The 24,754-nt window shown below is 38.4% G+C and overlaps 1 protein-coding gene across 1 annotated transcript in view; it reads left to right on the top strand.

The window, feature by feature from the left end:
• The window catches only part of Vps13D (vacuolar protein sorting 13D), an 866,734-nt gene that overhangs the window by 500,409 nt on the left and 341,571 nt on the right, over window positions 1-24,754 (top strand). Inside the window, 2 exon segments of the mRNA XM_068226303.1 lie at window positions 9,548-9,732; window positions 17,433-17,626. Coding sequence (XP_068082404.1) covers window positions 9,548-9,732; window positions 17,433-17,626 — 379 coding nt within the window.

Raw genomic sequence — 24,754 nt, 5'->3', positions numbered from 1 at the left:
AAGAATATATGAGGAGATAGAAGATTTAATACAATATGTAAAAGGTGACGAGAATCGAATTGTGATGGGAGACTGGAATGCAGTGGTAGGCCAAGGAAGAGAAGGTAGTACAGTAGGAGAATTTGGATTGGGACAAAGGAACGAAAGAGGAAGTCGGCTGGTTGAATTATGCACTGATCATAATTTAGTCCTTGCCAATACTTGGTTCAAACACCACAAACGACGGCTGTATACGTGGACGAGACCTGGAGACACTGGAAGGTATCAAATAGACTTCATTATGATTAGGCAGAGATTCAGAAACCAGGTGTTGGATTGCAAAACTTTCCCAGGAGCAGACATGGACTCTGACCACAACTTGTTGGTCATGAAATGCCATCTGAAGTTGAAGAAATTGAAGAAAGGAAAGAATGCAAAAAGATGGGATCTAGACAACTTGAAAGAAAAGAGTGTGAGGGATTGTTTCAAGGAACATGTTGCACAAGGACTAAATGAAAAGGTTGAAGGAAACACTATAGAGGAAGAGTGGAGAGTCATGAAAAATGAAGTCAGTAGGGCTGGTGAAGAAATGTTAGGAAGGAAGAAAAGAACAACTAAGAATCAATGGATAACTCAGGAGATACTAGACCTGATTGATGAATGACGAAAATACAAGAATGCTAGAAATGAAGAGGGCAGAAAAGAATACAGGCGATTGAAGAATGAAGTGGATAGAAAGTGCAAGGTAGCTAAGGAAGAATGGCTGAAGGAGAAGTGCAAGGATGTCGAAGGCTGTATGGTCCTGGGGAAGGTAGATGCTACATACAGGAAAATCAAGGAAACCTGTGGAGAAAGGAAAACTATGTGTATGAATATTAAGAGCTCTGATGGAAAGCCACTTCTAGGGAAAGAAGACAAAGCAGAAATATGGCAGGAACATATCCAACAGTTGTATTAAGGTAAAGATGTAGATAATTTGGTTCTGGAACATGAAGAGGCTGTTGATGCTGATGAAATGGGAGACCCAATTTTGAAGTCAGAGTTTGACAGAGCTGTGAGTGACCTCAATAGGAACAAGGCACCTGCAATTGATGACATTCCCTCTGAATTACTGACTGCCTTAGGAGAAACCAGCATGGCAAGGTTATTTCATTTAGTGTGCAAGATGTATGAGACAGGAGAAGTCCCATCCGATTTTTGGCAGAATGTTGTTATACCTATTCCCAAGAAAGCCGGTGCTGACAGGTGTGAAAACTACCGCACCATTAGTTTAGTATCTCATGCCTGCAAAATTTTAACATGTATTATTTACAAAAGAATGGAAAAACAAGTTGAAGCTGAGTTGGGAAAGATCAATTTGGCTTGAGAAGAAATGTAGGAACACGTGAAGCAATCCTGACTTTACGTCTGATCTTAGAGGATTGAATCAAGAAGGACAAGCCCACGTACATGGCATTCGTAGATCTAGAAAAGGCATTCGATAATGTTGATTGGACCAAGCTATTTATGATTCTGAAGATGATAGGGGTCAGATACCGAGAACGAAGAATTATCTACAATCTGTATAAAAATCAGTCTGCAGTGATAAGAATCGAGGGCTTTGAAAAAGAAGCAGCAATCCAGAAAGGAGTGAGGCAAGGGTGCAGTTTGTCCCCTCTCCTATTCAATGTTTACATAGAACAGGCAGTAAAGGAAATCAAAGAGAAATTTGGAAAGGGAATCACAGTCCAAGGAGAGGAAATCAAAACCTTGAGATTTGCCGATGATATTGTTATTTTATCTGAGACTGCAGAAGATCTCGAGAAGTTGCTGAATGGTATGGAGGAAGTCTTGGGTAAGGAGTACAAAATGAAAATAAGTAAGTCCAAAACAAAAGTAATGGAGTGCAGTCGAACGAAGGCAGGTGATGTAGGAAATATTAAATTAGGAAATGAAGTCTTAAAGGAAATAGATGAATATTGTTACTTGGGTAGTAAAATAACTAACGATGGCAGAAGTAAGGAGGACATAAAATGCAGACTAGCACAAGCCAGGAAGAGCTTTCTTAAGAAAAGAAATTTGCTCACTTCAAACATTGATATCGGAATTAGAAAGATGTTTTTGAAGACTTCCGTGTGGAGCGTGGCATTGTATGGAAGTGAAACATGGACGATAACTAGCTCAGAAAGAAAGAGAATAGAAGCTTTTGAAATGTGGTGTTACAGAAGAATGCTGAAGGTGAGGTGGATAGATCGAATCACGAATGAAGAGATACTGAATCGAATTGGTGAGAGGAGATCGATTTGGCTAAATTTGATGAGAAGAAGAGATAGAATGATAGGACACATCTTAACCTTGTTCAGTTGGTTTTTGAAGGAAGTGTAGGTGGTAAGAACGGTAGGGGTAGACCAAGGTATGAATATGAAAGGCAGATTAGAGCAGATGTAGGATGCAATAGTTACATAGAAGTGAAAAGGTTAGCACAGGATAGGGTGACATGGAGAGCTGCATTGAACCAGTCTATGGACTGCTGACTTAAACAACAAACAACAATGATAATTATTGTAATTGAGCATAGTTAACTTATAAGATTATTTAGATATAGCCTAAATTTCTTTACAAATGTGAGCTGTTCTATGAAGACATAAATAACTCTCGCATGCCAAGATAAATAGGTATAATTAGAGCTGCCAATATGGTTCATAACCCCTTTGATTTATTACCTTGGCATTGATCACCCAAAACATAATTCCGGTTTGGAGAATACTTTAATAATTAGCATTAATTAATGCACTGTTTATTACTTTCATATTCCAAAATGTAATTGAAGCATTTAATTAAAGCATCATACATTAAAATTTAAAGATTTACCACTAGAAGAGCTGACATGGAAAAATGATTGAAAATTCAAACAAATTCAACTTACATTAAAATGATCTTCAAAGAAATAAACTGTAGACTTTTCCGATATATCACCAGTATTTCTCTGGCTTGCCAAAATCCGTTTCTCCCTAGTTTTAGCATCCTTTGGAACATTTATAAACAATTTGTTTGGGATGGTATGCGATGTGGTGTTCCACATCGGAACTATACACTATTTATAAGTTTTCTGTCCCACTGTCTGTGCAGGATTCACTTGAAGTCCAAAATATACCACTCATATTATTATCCAATGTATAGACCTCGATTTTAAATCTACCAGACACTAACATAAAGCAGAAATAAGCAAAGTGTATCCTATTTCTCACAGCACACACTGTGTTATTTCGTATGCTAATTCAGTCAATCTGTACGATGACGTCAGACCAATGAGATCGCGTACTTGCGTTACGTGACATTTTCGTACTTTAATTTAGATTTTTATCATGTTTTGAGTTATTATTTGTACATTCTGATCACATTTTTGAATTCTGCATGAAATTTTGAATCAGATTAGCATATTTTTAATCAATACCCCAGATCATGCATATTCCCTGTTGCTGTGGGATGGCTCCCACATTGTTATTACCAGGGTTAATGTCTTCATATACATAATTCTGCAACTTCCCTGGCAGTAAATTATAGTTGTCCACCCAGACCAGCTGGTGCATTATCTTTGAGCTGCTTGGAAGGAGGAATGTTGTGACAATGAAGACCAGGTGCAGAGCGGCTGGCAGAAGGCAGTTATGCCAGCAAGATTGCATGCCATCAGTGAGCAAAACAATAGCTCTGACAATTCACACTAAGGAAGCTCTTAGAAAAAACTGGAAGAACCCAGAATGATCTGGATATGGCAAACTATAAGAATCTTCTGCTGCTCTGTATAAAGAACAACCTCAGCAAGACTTAAGTCAGTCTAAAGTGAGTCGGTCTTGAATCCGTGAATCATGAGTGAACAAGGTAATTGTGAGTCTGTGATGAGTGTCTCAGCGAAGTATGAGTATATCAGACGGCTTCGTGGAGTTCATTATGGCATTTTAGTAGTGAAACGAACTGTTCTGGATGGACACTGCTCTGTGGAGGCCAGAATGATGATCAGGAGTTCGACACACACATGTGGTCGCACGTTTGTGTATGTGAGTTCTCTCCGAATATTTGATTTTATCTTTCTAAGGACCCTGATAACCTGTCACAGTAGTTATGATGTTACGATTTTGTCAGATCCAAGACTGTTGTGAGGCAGGAATTTCAGCTACGGCAAGGGTTTTAGTTCCACCTAATTATTACCAAATTATTTTACAAACTACTGTATTATATACATGTATTTACAAATGGGACTAGTTTCGACCCAACAGTTGGGTCATCATCAGCCATTAAACTTAACTTGGAACGAAAATGGAAAAGCACATAAAATGATGTAATATGTACATTCTAAATTATTGTTGTTGGCCAACTGTAAACATCATAACATATTCAAAAACATATCAGAGAACATATTGGTGAAACATCAGCTGTTGGTGTGGCTGTGAAATATGAATTGAAATACAATCGTGGCATATGTACATTTAAAGAAACACATTCTAATGGTCCAATTTAAAAAAAAAATCTGATCTCAGATATGTTAAAGAGTCCTACAAACAATGTGCTATCATTTACAAATTTGGCCATTAGAACGTGTCTCTTTGAATTTACATACACCACGATTGTATTTCAATTTGTGTTTTATAGCCGTATCTACAGCTGATGTTTCACCAATATGTTCTCTGATATGTTTTTGAATATGTTACCATGTTCACAGTTGGCTAACAACAATATTTCAGAATGTATATAGGGTGTTTCTAAATTCCCATTACAGACTTTGAGGGCTTGCAGTGGGGACTGAGACGGTTAAGTTTAGCACAGGAACTTGTGTCCGGAAATGTACCGTCTTCCCGCTACCCACAAAAAACCACCACATTTTCGCAGCTCCTGCTTTTTCGGCGCCCTGTCTGACTTCTGCTGCTTGTCGTCTGGGTCCAACTACAGGCGGAGCTCGATGTGACGACCACTGGTGTCAACACAGACACGGACGGTACCTACGTATCATGTTCTCGTACACACGATCATCTATACGTGGTCTTCCAACATCCATCGCTGTCATAAACCGCGCCAGTAGATCTTCCTCAGATTCCACAGGGTTCTCGTAAATCAAGTTTTCATATGACCCCACAGGTAGTAGTCTAGTGGTGTTAAGGCTGGTGAATGTGCAGGCCAAGCAATCAGCGACCTATCAACTATTGCCAAAATCTTTGGTGCAGATGAACTACTATACGTACAGCTTACTGCTGTGTACGTAGTAAAGAATTACTGCTGTACTGTAGTATGAACGAAAATCACAAATACAACAGCAGGTACAACACGTCTCCATGCGGATCACACACTCAACTAAATGGTATGGAATGTCAACAAACCTGTAGGGGTATGGGGCATCATGTGGTCATTCCATGACGTACGTACTCGAGTCGGTGGCGCCGAAAATGGGGAAGATTTGAACGTGTGCTGTAGTGGCTTTTTACAGGTAGCGGGAAGACGGTACATTTCCGGACACAAGTTCCTATGCTAAACTTACCGTTTTGGTCCCCACTGCAAGCCCTCGAAGTCTGTAATGGGAATATAGAAACACCCTGTATATCATATTATGTGCTTTCCCTTTTTGGTTCTAGGTTAAGCTGATGATGATCCAACTGTTGGGTCGAAACTAGTCCCATTTGTACCTACATGTATGCAATTCAGTAGTTTGTAAAACAATTTGCTATTCATTAGGCGGAACTAAAACCCTTGCCACAATCGTCTAACATCAATACGGAACATAAAACTAACCTACTTTGACAGTAATTTCACTGTGTGCTCTGATTATATTATACAATTAAAACATTCTCAGTAATGTAACAATTAAGACTTTTCTATATTTCTTATCATTGCACCTTTACAGATGTTTTGTTTTGAGTACATGACAGTAAATAGTACTAAATTTTATTTTTTGTATAGTTATGCGTAATAGCATTTCATTTATCAACTCTTGTTTCCATTTGCCAAACACGTTGTGATTTATCATTTTTTTTTTTTTTTTCTTACTATTAGCCAAATCCTCAGCAGAGAAGTATGAAACCTCCAGAAATATTTGTGTCATCTAATTACATGTGTTCATATAGGTAACATTGTCTTGTTATGTCCAGAGAACACTTTCCATGCTTGAGAACATCCACACTTGTATAAACACAGAAATAAATGGGATGTCATAACTCAGGCATAACTTGGCACTCGAGCTGTTACTGTGTTGCACCTAGGTAATTCCTGGTTGGCAGATCCTCCAACTGCGAGCAGAGGCATACATCACACTCTTGCAGCTTGTGCCAGTTCGATTGTGGCAGTTAACTCATCATCATGACAGTCAAAGTGACATATGCATGCTATCAGCATGCCACATGTTTATTGACCGAGCTCAATAGCTGCAGTCACTTAAGTGCGACCAGTATCCAGTATTCGGGAGAGAGTGGGTTCGAACCCCACTGTTGGCAGCCCTGAAGATGGTTTTCCGTGGTTTCCCATTTTCACACCAGGCAAATGCTGGGGCTGTACCTTATTTAAGGCCACGACCGCTTCCTTCCCATTCCTAGCCCTTTCCTGTCCCATCGTCGCCATAAGACCTATCTCTGTCGGCGCGGCGTAAAGCAACATGCAAAAGAAACATGTTTATTGGATGGTTCTGAATTTGTGCTGCGAGTGCCAATCCAGTTCAGTAATGGCAATACAACAGACATGCCGTTGAAATCACCAAACCTTAGCAATCCATGCAATGGGTACTTTTACCGAAAGAAATGTCAGTAAGGCCAGACCAACCATCACCAAAATGAATAGTAGTACAATTAAGGTCTGCACACACCAACGCAGGAATCGGGACCGGGAGCGAAACCTACAATCCCGCGGTCGCTGCAAAGTTTGTCTTTCTGCACACACCAACGCAGGAAGCGGGAGCGGGACGGAACTTACAATCCCGCGGTCGCTGCGAAGTTCGTCCAATACATTACGTCCTTCATAGCTGTCTGTTTGAGGAAGTTTGTGATGGTTTCCTCATGTTCTGTTGCTTCCAGGAGTGAATGTAGTAGGTGGTGCCGATACTTTCTTTTTAAACATTCTAAAACAACCTGGTCCATAGGTTGTATCAAACTTGTTATGTTAGGGGGCAAAAATGAAGCATGAATTCCATCACATACGTGTTCATGTTCATCTGGATGTGGCCCTGCTTTGTCCAGCAATAAAACTGCTTTAATAGGCAGACATGGTCTCAGTAGAGGGGACCCACAGTACGATGACATGGCGGAAATATGCAGGGAATGAAATGCTGTAGAGGAATCATTTTAAATTTACGAATTTTTTTCATTTTTTTTTCATATATATATATTTTTTATACTTCTTCTTTCATTATCATGAAATTCCTGGTTTTGTTATAAATTTCTTCCAATGTCTTGCTTTCATATAATTGCTTGTCGTTAGGTAATTTATGTTTTCATTTAACGTCGTTCTCATTGTATTGTAAGAATATATATATCCATCGGGATATCGCACAATTGACATTTATTTGATAATAGTAATAATGACGATCTATGGCATACCCTTTTATTAGGCTACCCTTCTTATACCTATACTGCACACCATTTAGCCCTAATAATAATAATAATAATAATAATAATAATAATAATAATAATAATGCATAACAAGAGTGTAGGCCTATAGATAGTTTTAGTATACATCTTACATGTATCTGGAAGTTCACGAACGGAGAAATGTGTGCCAAAAAGTCACAAACAGTGATAAACCTGGTATACGCAGTTCTTTTCTTATTTCATCCTACAACATATCTTTCTTCCTTATATTCTTGTAATCTTCACTACACGTCGTAAAGCATTGGTGGTTTCTTTACGCACTCTGTCAACAGTTCAGTCGCCATTGCTACTGTCACAATGAATGCGGGACGCGGGGAAAACACTGCATGCAGCGAACTGAAAGTGGTTTGCAGCAATCCCGCTATGTAGGCGGGGGAGTGACGCACCGGTGTGAACGGATCCATATCGTGCTGTACTCATAAAAGTTTGCGACTGGATCGTTCCCGCTCCCGCGTCCTGCGTTGGTGTGTGCAGACCTTTAGCGCTCAGAATGTAAATGTAAATGTTTGTTTCATAAGGCTATTACATTTCACCTCTCTACTCAGTTGCGCTGTATATAATTCATGCGTTCCTGTTCTTTTATTGTAAAGCATTATGCATTGATTATTTTTAGAGTCAAAGTGGATTCAGCAAGTGGCCAACAACCTCATCAAGTTTTATTTTATTATGCTATAACAAGATCACATCTTTATGTGAAATGTGTTTACTAGCATGAAAATTTAGGCATTTCTGTAATATTCAAGAAGAAATGTTTTCTCCAGATCAGTATCTAATACACAGTTCTGCTATGTTATATGTGCCATTAACATGTAAGTTTGAAATGGAATGTGTGTTCAAACAAGCAGTAGCATCATAGTAATATAAATGTATGTAGTTCAGGCTTTAGACCAGTCAAAGCCAACATGCTAGCTCACAGTTCTATTCCAGCTTGGCAATTTGCACTCTGCGCAGCAGGTTGAATTAACTCAGATGATCCGAAAATTTGTCATTTCATCTAGTGAGTCAACTCATCAGAAGTAAACTGGCACAAGTTGGAAGAGCACTATGCATGCTTCTACATGGGAGATGGCCAATGTTGCACTTGTGCTGCAGCAGAATTTGATCACGGTCAAAGTATTGGTGGAATAGGCATATTATATGGAGGGATAAGGAGGAAATATTGAGCCCAGATATCGAACCCCAGGTGGACCATCAATGTTAGGGCAATAAGGTGGCGGCAGTCCCACTTAAGCGTTCAGAATATAAGAACCAACCATCCATCCTTCTTAATTTTAATAATTACAGAAACTAGAAAAGGTTATGCAGAATGTATTTATCCCACCACAATCCCTATCCATTAACATTAATCAGCAGTGAAGATAACAGGTAGAAATGTGTAAATTCAAGATATAAGTCGTTTTCTATAGTTGGACATTTTTTGACCGAGCAAATTGGCTGTGCCGTTAGAGACACTCAGCTGCAAGCTTGCATTCGGGAGATGGTGGGTTTGATTCCCACTGTCGTCAGCCCTGAAGATGGTTTTCCATGGTTTCCCATTTTCACACCAGACGTATGCTGGGGCTGAACCTTAAATAAGGCCTCGGCCACTAGTTTCCCAGTCCCAGGTCTTTCCCATCCTTCTGTCCCCGGAAACCTTCAGTGTGTTAGTACAATGTAGGACCAGTTGTAAAACAGACTTAATACTTTTTACATTTTTCTTAAGTGTGTCACTATATTTTTTATATATATATATATATATATATTAGTAATCAGTTGATAGAGAGCTAAAAGTTTTGATGCTATCTGAAAATGAAAGTTCCTTCACATTAATTCTTTTTGTGCATTTACTGTGTTATTTTTTATAAAAATGTTGCCTTGTTAGATGCATTATCAACTGTAAAGGTTGGATGTATGAAAATACATGTTTCTTATTGCTAAATGTTGTAAGAGAGCAACATAGTTAATTTTTTTGGAATTACATTTTTCAGATCAGGTAAGCAAACTGTGTGCCTTGGGGTTTACTTTACAAGATTGTTTGACTGCACTGAAACATTGTAATGGACTGGATGATGCTGCCCTTTGGCTTACACAGAATGCTGTTCCTGCTGACCCATCAACACATCTTGAACTGCCATCTCATGAAGATTCTGCCATCTCCTTTGAGTCAATATTCGTAAGTACAATATACTTCTGAACATCTCTCTAAAACCATATTTTATCACCTAACATATAAAATAGGCTCTCAAGAAGGCAAATTATAGTTGCTAACGTGGGCATTAATAACTGTTCTCTTTAGTAGATAGTATAGAAAGATGATTTTCACAGAGGTGGATCTTTAATACATATCATAAAGTAACCAGCATAGAATTTTTAACTTTGTGAAAGTTAGCGGATGCTTAGAGAAGATAGTTTATCCACAGAATAGGAATGCATTTGAGGTATAGAAAAAAAGTAAACTGTTATAAGAAGTGTTCAGTTCTTCCAGCACCGGGCGAGTTGGCCGTGCGTGTAGAGGCGCGCGGCTGTGAGCTTGCATCCTGGAGATAGTTGGTTCGAATCCCACTATCGGCAGCCCTGAAAATGGTTTTCCGTGGTTTCCCATTTTCACACCAGGCAAATGCTGGGGCTGTACCTTAATTAAGGTCACGGTCGCTTCCTTCCAACTCCTAGGCCTTTCCTATCCCATCATCGCCATAAGACCTATCTGTGTCGGTGCGATGTAAAGCCCCTAGCAAAAAAAAAAATTCTTCCAGCTGTGTAATGAAAAGTGTCCTCACTAGCCAACTTATGTTTTTCTCGATCAAGTAAAAAAATTCCAGCAACAAAGTTCAGGAGAAAACGTTAAAATTAATTTCAATAACACAAACAGCATCATTATTGATGTGACTGTCAGGTTTGTTTTATGTTTCAATTGCACAAGTCTTCTTGTGCAGTATTTGTAGCTTACAACATTTTCTTACCGAAAGAGCAAAATATGTTCTGTAACTCCTTAAAATGTTCTATTTACAGCACTTTATGAAGGTACAGGTAATTTCGTTTAACAGTAGAACAAAATAACTACTTTAATTTCTTCAGTAATTTTGGTTCATAATTGGTTAATAAATATAAGAATTGTTGAACAACAGCAGACACAGATACTTGACATGCCATATTTATTGTATTTTAATAGTTCACTACACAAGTAAACTGACTTCACTAAGGCTGCAGAATACAGCAATAAATCATTGACTTTGGAAAGAAAGAAAGAAAGAAAGAAAGAAAGAAAGAAAGAAAGAAAGAAAGAAAGAAAGAAAACATAAAACAAAATAAAGAAAAACTGCAACTTCAGCATATAATAGAGACTGATTATTAGGGAGCGGATTTTTATGTGCTAAAAATGTGAAAAATATTTATTTTTTATGTGCTGAAAAACTTTAAAATATATGATAAAAAATTGAAATTATTTTCCTTTAAATATCACATAACTACTCGCGCTCAAGAAGTAAATAAGTATAATGTTTTGCTCCTTAAGGCAAAATGGTTTCTGTGTATGGAAACGTGCTGTATGGTATATTAATTTTTGATATGCCAGAGTAGATATTATGAATGGTTATTTTTTTAAGGTAATGTTTTGTTTAAATATGGCAAAAGCAACCTATCATCTTTGAAAAAATAGTACCAGTTCGTACTCACCCATCACACGCTGGAATATTAGTTGCTAGAAGTAGTCTCAGAATTGCAGTGAACAACAAGGGTCATCTCCAAATTGTCCATCACAAATGCATGCCGATTATCTCTAAAGAACGCCTTATACTGCGAAAACGATCACTCCACATCACAGGAAGTCAGACGTGCATAGTTAAAGAGAGGAATGTCATCCACACTAACGCCATCAATTTCGCCAACATGAGCACTATCTAATACACTAGAAATTTGGCACATTGTTTGAAATCCTCTGTTTTTCCTGAACAAATTTTGATATTTGACCTTTAACAGTCCCTGTACCTGCGAAGCCGGGAGTGAATCTAATTTATTTTCAACAGCGCGCACTTCCTTCACTGTTTCGGATAACAGGTTAGTGGATTTTTCAAGTATGTCTATAGTTTTACACAAGAAGCTTAGATTGGCGGATATAAACGCCAAATCATTTTTCAAAGAGCTGTCTTTTAGTATCTCTTGAAGAATCTCAATTGACAATGCGTTGTTTTTATCTAGCACGTTCACAACGGATGCAAAAGTTTCGAAATTGTCTGCGTAGTATACTACAGCGCTAAGCCAGGCACCCCACCGCATAACAGTAGGCAGAGGAGGAAGCGCAAGATCTGGGTTTTTCTCTTTAAAGAGATCTATTCTTGAGGGTGCTTTTACAAAGACTTTTTTGCCATTAGATACTAATTTATCCACTTGAGGATACTGAGCCTGCACAGTTTCACATAACCTGTGTAGAGCATGAACAACGCAAGTTACGTGTATCATTTTCGGAAAGCTCACAGCAAGGCCTTCGGCTGCCTTTTTCATGTAAGCTGCACTGTCAGTAAGGAAAAGCAATACATGGTCATATTTTATACCTTTTGGCCAAAGTAAGTGCATGGCTTCATTGAATAACCTAGCTACAGTGACATGGTTTGCAGCAAGCATTTCTTTACACGCTAGTGAATAAGAATGTTCGCAAGCAGTTTTGTCATTTTTCAACACACCAACTACAACATTTCCCACTTTTCTGCCATTTGAATCAGTGGTTTCGTCAATGCTCACCCACAGTTTTTCGCTATCACATACTGCCTGAATTCTCTGTAAAGTTTCTTCGTAACATTTTGGGAGATAGTTTTTCCTTAATGTGGATTCGTCTGGAGGCTCAAAATGAGTGTACTTTGTTAGGAAATTTCTCAGTCCTGGATTATTTATTTTACCAAGAGGAATGTCGGCGCAAACAAATGCTCTGCACACATCTAAATAATATTGGGAATATTTAGATGGGCCTGCATTTGAAGTAGCTGGTTCAGCTATTAGTAATTGTCGCGAACGCACACGCGAAGCAGCCGCAGTATGCTTATTTCCAGACAAATGCTGGATTACTTGAGAACGTTGATCTGCACGTACTGTTTTACCACACGGTTGTCAAAATAATACTTTTCCATCGGTAGTGAAAATGCTTTTAAATTCCACTACATATTGTTGAAGACGCGACCTTGTACTAGACTTCTCTTTTGGCATTATTTTGCAGGTTACGACACACGCATTTACGGTGAATCACTGTTTCAATGAAAAGAATAGCAACGTACACTGAAGGAAATATTTCTTATAAATCCATACAAAATCACACAACCACAGGAATGATATATGGACCCGAACAGCTAACCTTACTCTTAGGAGTGATGAAATTCCACTACCTAATGGTGGGGCAATATTCGTCCGAGTTTCCCATGTCGTAATGGAATTACGTCACCTTATCTCTCCGTGATTGGTTTTCGCTGATAGTCTATAAACAAAACCCGAGAGGGCTGACTCATAAAGAGTTGGAATGACATCATGCAAGGAAACATCTTGTGCAGCAAATCAAATCGCTGTCTAAATGTAACGACGTAGCCAGTGACCAGCAAGTTTTAGAACTTATGGAGGGAAGTCCATAAATAGCCGAAACATTCAGATACATTGTGTTAAATACACTGTTAAAAACAATACCGTAATCGTAAAATGAAAATATGAGCATTGTTTTGTAACACAGAAGCATTTTAAATTTTATTGATCAACAAATATTGCCGATTTATGCGCTTATAGATTTTCTTAAAATATGTATTTACATTTTAAAAATGTGAAAATATGTGTTTTTATGTGAAATAAGATTCAGTTTTTACACTTGGGGATGCACAATAGGAATAATGAACTTCGTAACTTGCGTTAAAACTTACGCAAAAAAAAAAAGTAATTACATAAAAATTCGCTCCCTACTGATTATCCATATTTACTATTGAGGAGGCAGAAAATTGAATATTCTGAAAATAATTAATTTTATCCTAATGTTACATCATATGTTACATTTAATTGGTTTGACATATTTTAGAAATTCCAAAATGATATGATAACCACCACTTTAAGAACATATATACATATTTAAATATACAGTAAACTCTTGTAACAGACCATGATTCATCGGACTTCAAATTTAATAATGAATATATTTCTGCAAATAAATGCAGATAATAAAAAATTACAAAATGAATGATCAAACAGAAATGAACCAGAATACAATTTTGGAGGTTTTGGAACCTCTGACTTCCGTGAAACATTGAAGCAGGCAGGTGATAATTGCAGTAAGAATGACAGTGAACAGTGACCAGGCATTGGCTAAGGTGACCTAGGCTACTAAATTCTAAGCCAGGAGGAGATTGCTGAAGATATTTTACAGGGTGATCAGAAAGCTGACAGTGAAGAACAAGCAGTTTCAGCTGGTCTGACACTACCTCTGGTTTGAGAACACATGGATAATGATATCTCATTGATATGTGCCTCTTCAGATCCAGAGGTGAGTGTTACGAACATTTTTAGCAATTTCAATCAATAATTATCAAAAAATTGCATACCGGGCAAAAGCAACTAGAACTTGATGGTGTTTTCTTTTCCCAAGCCAAATCCATTGAAAGAGTTTACTGTATATACTACACCCTTGGATGTCGATTGTCGATGGATATCTCTGGCTTTGTATTTGTAGATTCTTGTGGTCTTGGAGGGTTGCTGGTTCTTCTGTCACTTGTTGACACAGATCGACAGATAATGAAAGGAAATCTATATTACATGAAATAAAATCCAAGAAGTTGGCTAATATAAATTTATCAACTTGGGAAAGAAACTGGTGACGATTTATGAAGATGTGAAGCATCAACGAACAAAAGAACATTTACAACACACATGACAGAAAAGTAGCTTGAAACATGAATTAAATCTAGGATTTACTTATAATAAATCCCCATCTCATTTCTTTAATTAATTGAATGCGAGTCGCCATTGCTAGAAAAGAAAAGAAAAACCTGAAAATTATTATATCCGGTTGCAAGTAACACTGTGACTTGACCCATGAAATTTCAGTTTCCATGACCCGACTAAGTCACTTCTAAGTCACTTTAACTGAGATTATCTACCGATTATACTGTAATATCACGGAGGATCCTGACAGCCACGGAATGGACCCTTAATCGAATCAAAACAGCCTCTAGTTATAGCTGAATCAATCATTACTCAATTAAAAGAATTTATTTAATAAGTTAACTTGCTCATTCTGCAAGGCATGGTGCTCCAAAGTTCAATATCAACAATTGTTATTAAACTCAGTAAAATAAAATAATCGCACCATGTTGTGTCTTAACCTGACATCATGAAAATATGTTACTTTAACGATATTTAAAATAATCACTTAACTTGAATGTTCCACTGAACCACAAATTAACTAATGATATCTACAGTTGACATTTAAGTTAATAAACAACCTAACTTCACGGTTATATTTAAAATAAAATCATGAATGGATAATCCGATAAGCTTTTAAGCTTGATTTACTCATTACCATATCTCTGAATAATGAATAAATTCAACCCATCAGTTTATGAATGGTGACGAGAAAAGAAATACCGAGCGAGTTGGCTGTGCGGTTAGGGGTGTGCAGCTGTGAGCATGTATTCGGAAAATAGTGGGTTTGAACCCTACTGTCAGCAGCCATGAAGGTGGTTTTCTGTGGTTTCCCATTTTCACACAAGACAAATGCTGGGGATGTACCTTATTTAAGGTCACGGCCGCTTCCTTCCAACTCCTAGCTCTTTCTTCCCCATCGTTACCATAAAACCTTTCTCTGTCAGTGCGACATAAAGCCAGTTGTAAATAAAAAGAGGAAGATAAAAGAAATGAATGAACTAAACAATACCATCTATGGATGGTATCATAAAATAAAATATTAAGTGATTGTTACCACAACCAATAGCAAATAACATAAAAGTGACTTTAATAATTATTACCATCATCATGGAAAAACACAGTGAACTGACTTTCTTAATCACTACTATCACTATAGTAAAATATTAATATAAGTGGATTTAGTAATCACTACCATCCCCATGGTACACTGAAATAAACTGCCAAAGAATTTTGTTATCACTACCATCAATATGGTAAACTGAAACAAAACTATTAAAGAAGACCAAACCAATGATCTCTCCATTCACATGGATGTTAATTATTGGCTGCTTGCAAGGTCTGAAAATAAATGGCATAATGGTATGCTGTCATGTTAACCCCTTCAGTGGCGGGTTCTGGAAGACCTCCTGTGCCAGAAAGGTGAGGTTTTTCTGGAGGAAATAATTCATTTTTAGGAAGCAAGGAATGAGCAACAATTATTGAGGGAACACATTAATTTATTACTAAAGGTTAATAAAAACTTACTTTACACTCTATTTACACTTTTTTTTTACAGTAGGCCTGTGACATGGTTTCATAAAATATTGGTGTTTTGATAATACTGTCCTTCAACCAATACATTTTTATTTCAGGCTTTTGTCTTATTGCCACCAACAATACTAAAGCAATAAACTGCCAAATTTCATAAGAGTTTGTTTCTTTCCAAAACTGTGCCCTTGTATGGAGAGATTTATTTACAAGTTTTTCAATGCACTTTCAGCATACGAATTTGTTTTGGTCACTATCAAATTTAGAACTTCATCCATTCAAAAAAGATCAAAAGAGTCAATCGCAGTCACCTCTGGTAATGATCCAACCCTAACACCAGGATTTCCCATAAATGGAAGTATATTAGGTTGCACACTATCCCCTGGCTTACACTTTTTCCATATGAATGTATGTTATATCCTACCATCACTTTAGCTTCTGACGTAATATCTTCTTCACTTTTACCAAAAATACTAAGAAGGTCATCATCGGAAGAATCAATAAAAACCATTTTCTGAAATATTAATGTCACTTGGAGATTCATCTTCGATGTAGTTCCTTATTTTGTCTTCAAACATCTCTTCCGTTTTGCACTTGCCATTTCTGTTTACCTGACGGTTGGCCACAGATTGTGTATGTAAAGTAGAGAAGATAAGGCATATTTTAGGCCAGAGACTTCATGAATACAGTAGGAAACCCTCCCACCATCTGTTGAGAATGCTGGAAAACATTTTCCAAAGAGATTACAGTACCCGACAAATTACTGGGCGATCGCGAAATGAACACTGCAGCTAAACGAGATTTTCTCGGGCGGTGACGTTATGGGTAAGCATGCGCCACCCGAGAATTTCTTGGCCATGCCACTGAAGAAGTTAATCAACCCTAAAATAATGCAATACAAAATTAATAAACAATCACGTGTGGTTTCCTAGTTTCAGCAATCAACACCATTGCAAAAGAGAAAAGATGAGCCAAACCCGTACTCACGATAACGCATGGTGAACAACGCCACAAAAATTACCAAACATTCGACCACCACTCTAATAAAATAAAACCCTGGAAAATGATCTAATAATATCACCTGATGATTAAACAGAAAAAACAATCATTTCTGAAGTTACAGAATAGTCGTTGAACTACCCATGTCAGCTGGGCCTTCATAGGCTATCGTCCAAATCTGACTTGATGATGCAGTACTGAATCACAAAAGGATATCACAGTATGCCCTATAAATTGTACCACCATGATTTATATGATCATCACTGAGTCATTCGCTGTCATAAGTAACACACTACCTGTACTATCCCAATCCAGAACAGACATCACTCATTAAGATATTACTGCAATTTCACATGACTGAGTGTGTTCAAAGCCTCATTTTAAAGCATGTGTTCATTATAAATGTTGTCCAGTTTTATTTTAGTCCTCTGTTCACTAATACCTTATCTATGCCCTTATCAATAGGTGGAGACAAATTGTGTTTGTGTGGTGGTGATTGATGATTGCCGTGATGCTGATGTTCCACTTCTGGAGCTGTCGCTGTCTCGTCTTCAGGTGTTACAACAGTTAGGAGGTCCAGGAAATGCAACATGTCAGCTGTCTTGTGATTATTTTAATCGTGATCTCTCTGGCTGGGAACCTTTTGTTGAGCCATGGGGGTTAGTAAAATAATTTGAGTATTATATAATTTTAATTTAATTTAGATTTGTGGTTTGTGTGTTCTCATTAGGGCCTGTGATGGTGCCTATGAGAATGATGGTGAGTACAGAGTAATATCCAATGCACAGATCTTGATGCTACATAATTCAGTTATATGTTATTTCATCATAACAAGCATTTCTGGAATTGTTACACAGCAGATTTTTGAAGTGCAGTAAATTACAGAAAGTATGCTTATTAGACTGCTATACTATTAGAGTACAAATTGAGTTCTTCCAGGTGAATGAAAATATTTTCTTTCTTTCTTTCTTTCTTTCTTTCTTTCTTTCTTCCTTCGCCTAAAGCACCGGTTGCTAAAATACAGGGAGTATAATTTAAGACTTTGTAGCCTAGTACCGAGGCATAGGAGTGCGAAGAATCTGTGAAAGCGAGCACAGTGCCCGCAGTAGCGAGCGGACATAATCGTCTCAAAGAAGTGGCATGATTATGCCTATACTAAACGAAACTGAACTCACCAGCTATATACCTCCTGAGGATAAATAAATAAATAAATAAATAAATAAATAAATGAATGAATGAATGAATGTATAAATAAATAAATAAATAAATAAATAAATAAAAGTGGAGTCATACTAGGCCACAAGAACAAGAACCTTTCAATTGACTGTCTAGCATTTGCAGACGATCGTGAGGTTTTTGCTGATTCCTTGGATGTGGCCACAAAGCAGATCAAACAGCTTCAAACACAAGCTGCAAAGGCAGGCCTCCAAATCTCCTTTGAGAAAATGAAATTCATTACAAACATCAAACTGGCGCCAAGAGAGCTACAAGGGACTCACGGAAAAGTCAAGCAGGTTGAAAAATTTAAGTATCTTGGTGAATGGGTAGAACCTAACATGTCCAAAAAAGAAGCCTTTGCTTCACGCATGAATAAAATTGAAATGGCTTACCATCTGACTAAAAATATATGTACCGAGCTCGATAGCTGCAGTCACTTAAGTGCAGCCAGTATCCAGTATTCGGGAGATAATGGGTTTAAACCCCACTGTCGGCAGTCCTAAAGATGGTTTTCCATGGTTTCCCATTTTCACACCAAGCAAATGCTGGAACAGTCATCCGGCCAGAGGCTCTATATGCAGCTGAATGTCCCACCATAAACAAAAAAAAAAGGCATAATGGAGAAATTGGAGGCCAAGGAAAGGAAGATTTTGAGGAAAATCTTAGGTCCAGTCAAAGACAACGGCGAGTTTTGGAGATGGCACAACCAGGAGTTGTACTCGCATTGGAGAAAATAACCGACATGATGCCAAAAAGGAGGATTACTTTTTATGAACACAAGGCCCGAATGAAGTCAATAAGGTTAACCAACCGCATTTTCACTTTCCTCCAAGAGAAAAAGGCAAAGGGGGCATGGTTCAGTGACGTACAGAAAGATCTGAAGGAGATTGGGATCTCATTTGAAGATATCAAGGAGCGTGACCCATTTAAGAAAAAACTCCAAGAACATCAGAGTTTCCAACCAAAGCTGAAGCTGAAAACTGGAAAGGCATGGACGAAAGAGCGAAAGGAGCAACACCGTCTATGAATGGAGGAATCTTGGACGAATACTAAAGCTCAAAGGAAACAGTTGAAACGACATAGTCCTTAGATGGCCGGAAAGAAACAAGTAGAAGAAACTAGTGAATGAAACTGAACTCAACAGAATTTACAGAAGATGATCAAAGTGATCTCCTTGAGCTGCAATACAAGCTTCACATCTTGAAAAGAAATTATGAACACCTTTGAACGTCATTGACACTGATGGAATGGAATGCACAGTGTTCCTAATTTCCATTTTTAATTCTTCTGCAGTTTGATGATTATTCATGTAAGTTTGAGATTTTCCCATAGATAACAGTTGCACGTGCTTAAATCACAGGAATGAGAGGAGCCATAAGCCTTTACTAACAATTTGATCATCATTGAACACTTCCTGCAACCATCACATAGAGCTATGCACATTGTGTGGTTAGGAGCGCTTAGCTGTGAACTTGCATTCAGGAGATAACGGGTTAGAACACCGCTGACGGCAGCACTGAAGACGGTTTTCTGTGGTTTCCTATTTTCACACCAGGCAAATGCTGGGGCTGTACCTTAATTAAGGCCACGGTTGCTTCCTTCCCACTCCTAGCCCTTTCCTATGCCATCATCGCCATAAGACCATTGTGTGTTTGTGTGACGTAAAGCAAGAAAGACAAAAAAGGAAAAAAAAAGAAAAAGAGCTGTGATCCGTTTCGGCTGTTGCACCATCCTTGTTCAGTGAGTTCAGCAAAAAATGGTTCGAGAATGTTGTGAGTGCAGCGGTCGGAAGTAAACGTGTCCTGAAAAATATCGGACAGATAAAATACGCCGGGCTGAATACGGACCCAAGTATTAATTTTATCACATGTAACACTAATAGCGTACCATACACCTACCTTCCCACCATTTAGAGGTCTCGGCTGTAAAATGTGTGGGTTCTCTGTATCCCAGATCCTATTGTTCTGTGAATTGATATATCCACTCAAATGAAACGGTGCTTCGTCACTCATAAAAAAGAAAGTTTGGATCCAATATTCATAAGCCAAATGCAAAATCTTATTTTTGCAATGAAATCTGTAGGTTCTATGTTTTACTGAATGAGTCTGGTAAGATCGTAAATGTAAAATGTTGTTGCTTTACGTTCTGACAATTGTGAAATACCAATTCCCTGAGCTACTCTCCAAAGTGACTTACGTGGATTGACTTGCAGTTTTTCCTGTAGATCTTCTAACCTCGCTTGTGTGAGAGCTGTTCTCCTTTACTGTTTTTTCTTGTTAGTTATGGAACTAGTACTATGCCACTTGTGAATTAGTTGTTGCACATAAAATTTTGATGGTACTGTAGAACCAGGAAACTGTCTTACAGTATTTTTAAAGGCATCTTTTAACTGGTTTCTTCTTCTTGCGCAAATAACATTCGACCAAAACTATTCTCTGCACTGTAGTGTACTTAACTGTTACAATAATAACCTCACAACACGCCTTAAAAACTCCAATAGTTACTAGCGAACTGCCGTATCAGCTGTCAAAACTTCTTATCACGCCAAGCTTGACACGAGCCATACGGCGCACGCCAAAATCGACACAAGGCATATGGCACCCGCTTGGGGTTTCCTGCGGCCTGTATATGTACACCCTTTATGTTGGAAGAAAATAATTATATTGAAATAGTGGAGCAAGAAATTTCCTAAAATTTTCTTCTTTGTAGGTTCCCTTCCAAATCCAAACTGTTCATGTATTGGGCTCCTTTTCTCCTGTCTTTGTCCAGTGTTCCTAATCTTCTGAAGATCTGTCCAGATGGCCCTATGAATGAATGTTAATGTCAGTTGTTTTGATGAAGCCGGAACACACAAATGAACTCATCGGGAACTGAGAAGAACGCATGTATGATGACGAAGATGATGATGATGATAATTATTAAATCACCATCATCATCACACCACCACCATAATCATCATTAGATGTGGAAAAGATCAGAAAACTGATCACTCATATCTCACTTAGAAGTTGTGCATATCCTTTTTTGCCAAGTAGCCTTCAATTTTTCTCTCATCGTGGTTCTTCGTTCTTCTGTCCACTTGGCTCCAGTCTTCCCACTTGCAGATTTTCGTTCTGTAGCAGGTTCGGTATGCGATGTTGGCCACTATGATTCCTGATTTTTCCAAGTCTAGGCGGATTTCTGGTGTCCACTTATTTGTTTTGTTGTTTTCTGTTGCCTCTAGTAAGATTCATGTCAGTCTGTTTTCTGGAAGGCGTTTGCTGTGTTCATAAAATTTCAGGCGCGATCTCCTTGATCTGCAATACAAGCTTCACATCTTGAAACAAAATTTTGAAACACCCTTTGAACGTCATTGACTCTGATGGAATGGAATGCACAGTTTACTAATTTCCATGTTTAATTCTTCTGCAGTTGGATGATTATTCATTTAAGCTTTTCCTTTGAGATTTTCCCATAGATAAAAGTTGCACGTGCTTAAATCACATGAATGAGGGGGCCATAAGTCTTTACTGTAGATCTGATCATCATGGACCACTTCCTGCAACCATCACATAGAGCTATACACATTGTGTGCTTAGGAGCATTTAGGTGTGAGCTTGCATTGGGGAGATAACGGGTTACAACCCCGCTGTCGGCAGCCTTGAAGACGGATTTCTGTGGTTTTTTATTTTCACACCAGGCTGTACCTTAATTAAGACCACGGTCGCTTCCTTCAAACTCCCAGCCCTGTCCTATGCCATCATCGCCATAAAACCATTGTGTGTTTGTGTGACGTAAAGCAAAATACAAAAAATAAACGGAGCAATGATCCGTATGGGCTGTTACTGCATCTTGTTGGAAATAACCATACATATTGTTCAGTCAGTTCAGCAAAAAAGGGGTGGAGAATGATGCGAGTGCAGCGTGTTCTGAAAAATATTGGACAGATATAATTCATCGGGCACTAATAGCGGACCATACACCTACCTTCCCACCAGCTAGAGGTCTCGGCTGTAAAATGTGCAGGTTCACTGTATCCCAGATCCCATTGTTCTGTGAATTGATATAACCATTCAAATGGCACCATGCTTCGTCACTCATAAAAAAGAAAGTTTGGATCCACTATTCATAAGCCAAATGCAAAATCTTATTTTTGCAATGAAATCTGTAGGCTCTATGTTTTACTGAATGAGTCTGGTAAGATCGTAAATGTAAAAATGTTGTTTCTTTACGTGCTGACAATTGTGAAATACAAATTTCCTGAGCTACTCTCCAAAGTGAATTATGTGGTTTGACTTGAAGTTTGGCCTGTAGATCTTCTAACCTCGCTGGTGTGAGAGCTGTTCTCCTTCACTGTTTTTTCTTGTTAGTTATGGAACCAGTACTACGTCACTTGTGAATTAGTTTTCCACATAACATTTTGATGTTACTGTAGAACCAGGAAACTGTCTTACAGTAATTTTAAAGGTATCTTTTAACTGGTTTCTTCCTCTTGGGCAAATGACATTCGACCAAAACTATTGTGTGCGCTGTAGTGTACTTAACTGTTGTGATAATAATCTCACAACACACCTTAAAATCTCCAGTAATTACTAGCGATCTGCCGTATCAGCTGTCAGAACTTCTTATCATGCCAAGCATGACACGAGCCATACTGTGGATGCAAAACCGACACAAGGCATGTGGCACTCGCTTGGGGATTCCTGCGGCCTGTGTATATATACCCTTTATTATGGAAGAAAATAATTATATTGAAATTATGGAGCAAGGAATTTCCTAAAATTTTCTTCCTTGTCGTTCCCTTCCAAATCCAAACTTCATGCATTGGGCTCTTTTTCTCCTGTGTTTGTCCAGTGTTCCTAATGTTCTGAATATCTGTCCAGACGGCCCTATGAATGAATGTTAATGTCAGTTGTTCTGATGAAGCTGGAACATGTAAATGAACTCATCGGGAACTGAGAAGAATGGATGTATTATGACGATGAAGATGATGATGATAATTATTAAATATTCTTATCACTGTCATCATCCCCACCACCACCATCATCATCATTAGATGCGGAAGAGACCAGAAAACTGATCACTCAAATCTCACTTAGAAGTTGTGCATTTCCTTCTTTGCCAGGTAGCCTTCAATTTTTCTCTCATTGTGGTTCTTCGTTCTTCTGTCCACTTGGCTTCTGTCTTCCTATACAGGTTTTGCTCTGACTCTTCTTCCCACTTGCTGATTTTCATTCTGTAGCAGGTTCGGTCTGCGATGTCAGACACTATGATTCCTTATTTTTCCAGGTCTAGGCGGATTTCTGGTGTCCACTTATTTGTTTTGATGTTTTGTGTTGCCTCTAGTAAGATTCATGTCAGTCTGTTTTCTTTAAGGCGTTTGCTGTGTTCATAAAATTTCAGGCGCGATCTCCTTGATCTGCAATACAAGCTTCACCTCTTGAAACAAAATTTTGAAACACCCTTTGAACGTCATTAACTCTGAGGGAATAAAATGCACAGTGTTCCTAATTTCCATTTTTAATTCTTCTGCAGTTGGATGATTATTCTTGTAAGCTTTTCCTTTGGGATTTTCCCGGAGATAAATGTTGCACATGCTTAAATCACACGAATGAGGGGGCTATAAGTCTTTACTGTCCATCTGATCATCATGGAGCACTTCCTGCACCCATCACATACATCTATACACACTGTGTGCTTAGGAGCGTTTACCTGTGAGCTTGTATTAGGGAGATAACGGGTTACACTCTCGCTGTCGGCAGCCTTGAAGACTATTTTCTGTGGTTTCCTAATTTATTATTTTTTTTGCTAGTCGCTTCACGTCGCACCGACACAGACAGGTCTCATGGTGACGATGGGACAGGGAAAGGCTAGGAGTGGGAAGGAAGCGGCCGTGGCCTTAATTAAGGTACAGCCCCAGCATTTGCCTGGTGTGAAAATGGGAAACCATGGAAAACCATTTTCAGGGCTGCCGACAGTGGGGTTTGAACCTACTATCTCCCGAATACTGGATACTGACCGCACTTAAGCGACTGCAGCTACCGAGCTCGGTATTTCCTAATTTCACACCAGGCAAATGCTGGGGCTGTACCTTAATTAAGGCCACGGTTGCTTCCTTCCAACTCCTAGCGCTGTCCCTTGCCATCATCGCCATAAAACCATAGTGTGTTTGTGTGACGTAAAGCAAAAAAATAAAAAATAAACAGAGCAATGATCCATGTGGGCTGTTGCACCATCCTGTTGGAAATAACCATACCTCTTGTTCAGTCAGTTCAGCAAAAAACGGGGTGGGGAATGATGCGAGTGCAGCGGTAGGACGTAAGTGTGTTCTGAAAAATATCGGACAGATAAAATTCATCGGGCACTAATAGCGTACCATACACTTACCTTCCCACCAGTTAGAGGTCTCGGCTGTAAAATGCGCGGGTTTTCTCTGTCCCAGATCCTATTGTTCTGGGATTTGATATATCTATTCGAATGAAACCATGCTTCGTCACTCATAAAAAAGAAAGTTTGGATCCACTATTCATAAGCCAAATGCAAAATCTTATTTTTGCAATGAAATCTGTAGACTTTATATGTTACTGAAT

Source organism: Anabrus simplex, chromosome 2 (assembly GCF_040414725.1).
Source record: "Anabrus simplex isolate iqAnaSimp1 chromosome 2, ASM4041472v1, whole genome shotgun sequence".
Lineage (NCBI taxonomy): Eukaryota > Metazoa > Arthropoda > Insecta > Orthoptera > Tettigoniidae > Anabrus > Anabrus simplex.
Note: the sequence above shows the minus strand (reverse complement) of the source record. Positions and strands in the feature narration are given on the sequence as shown.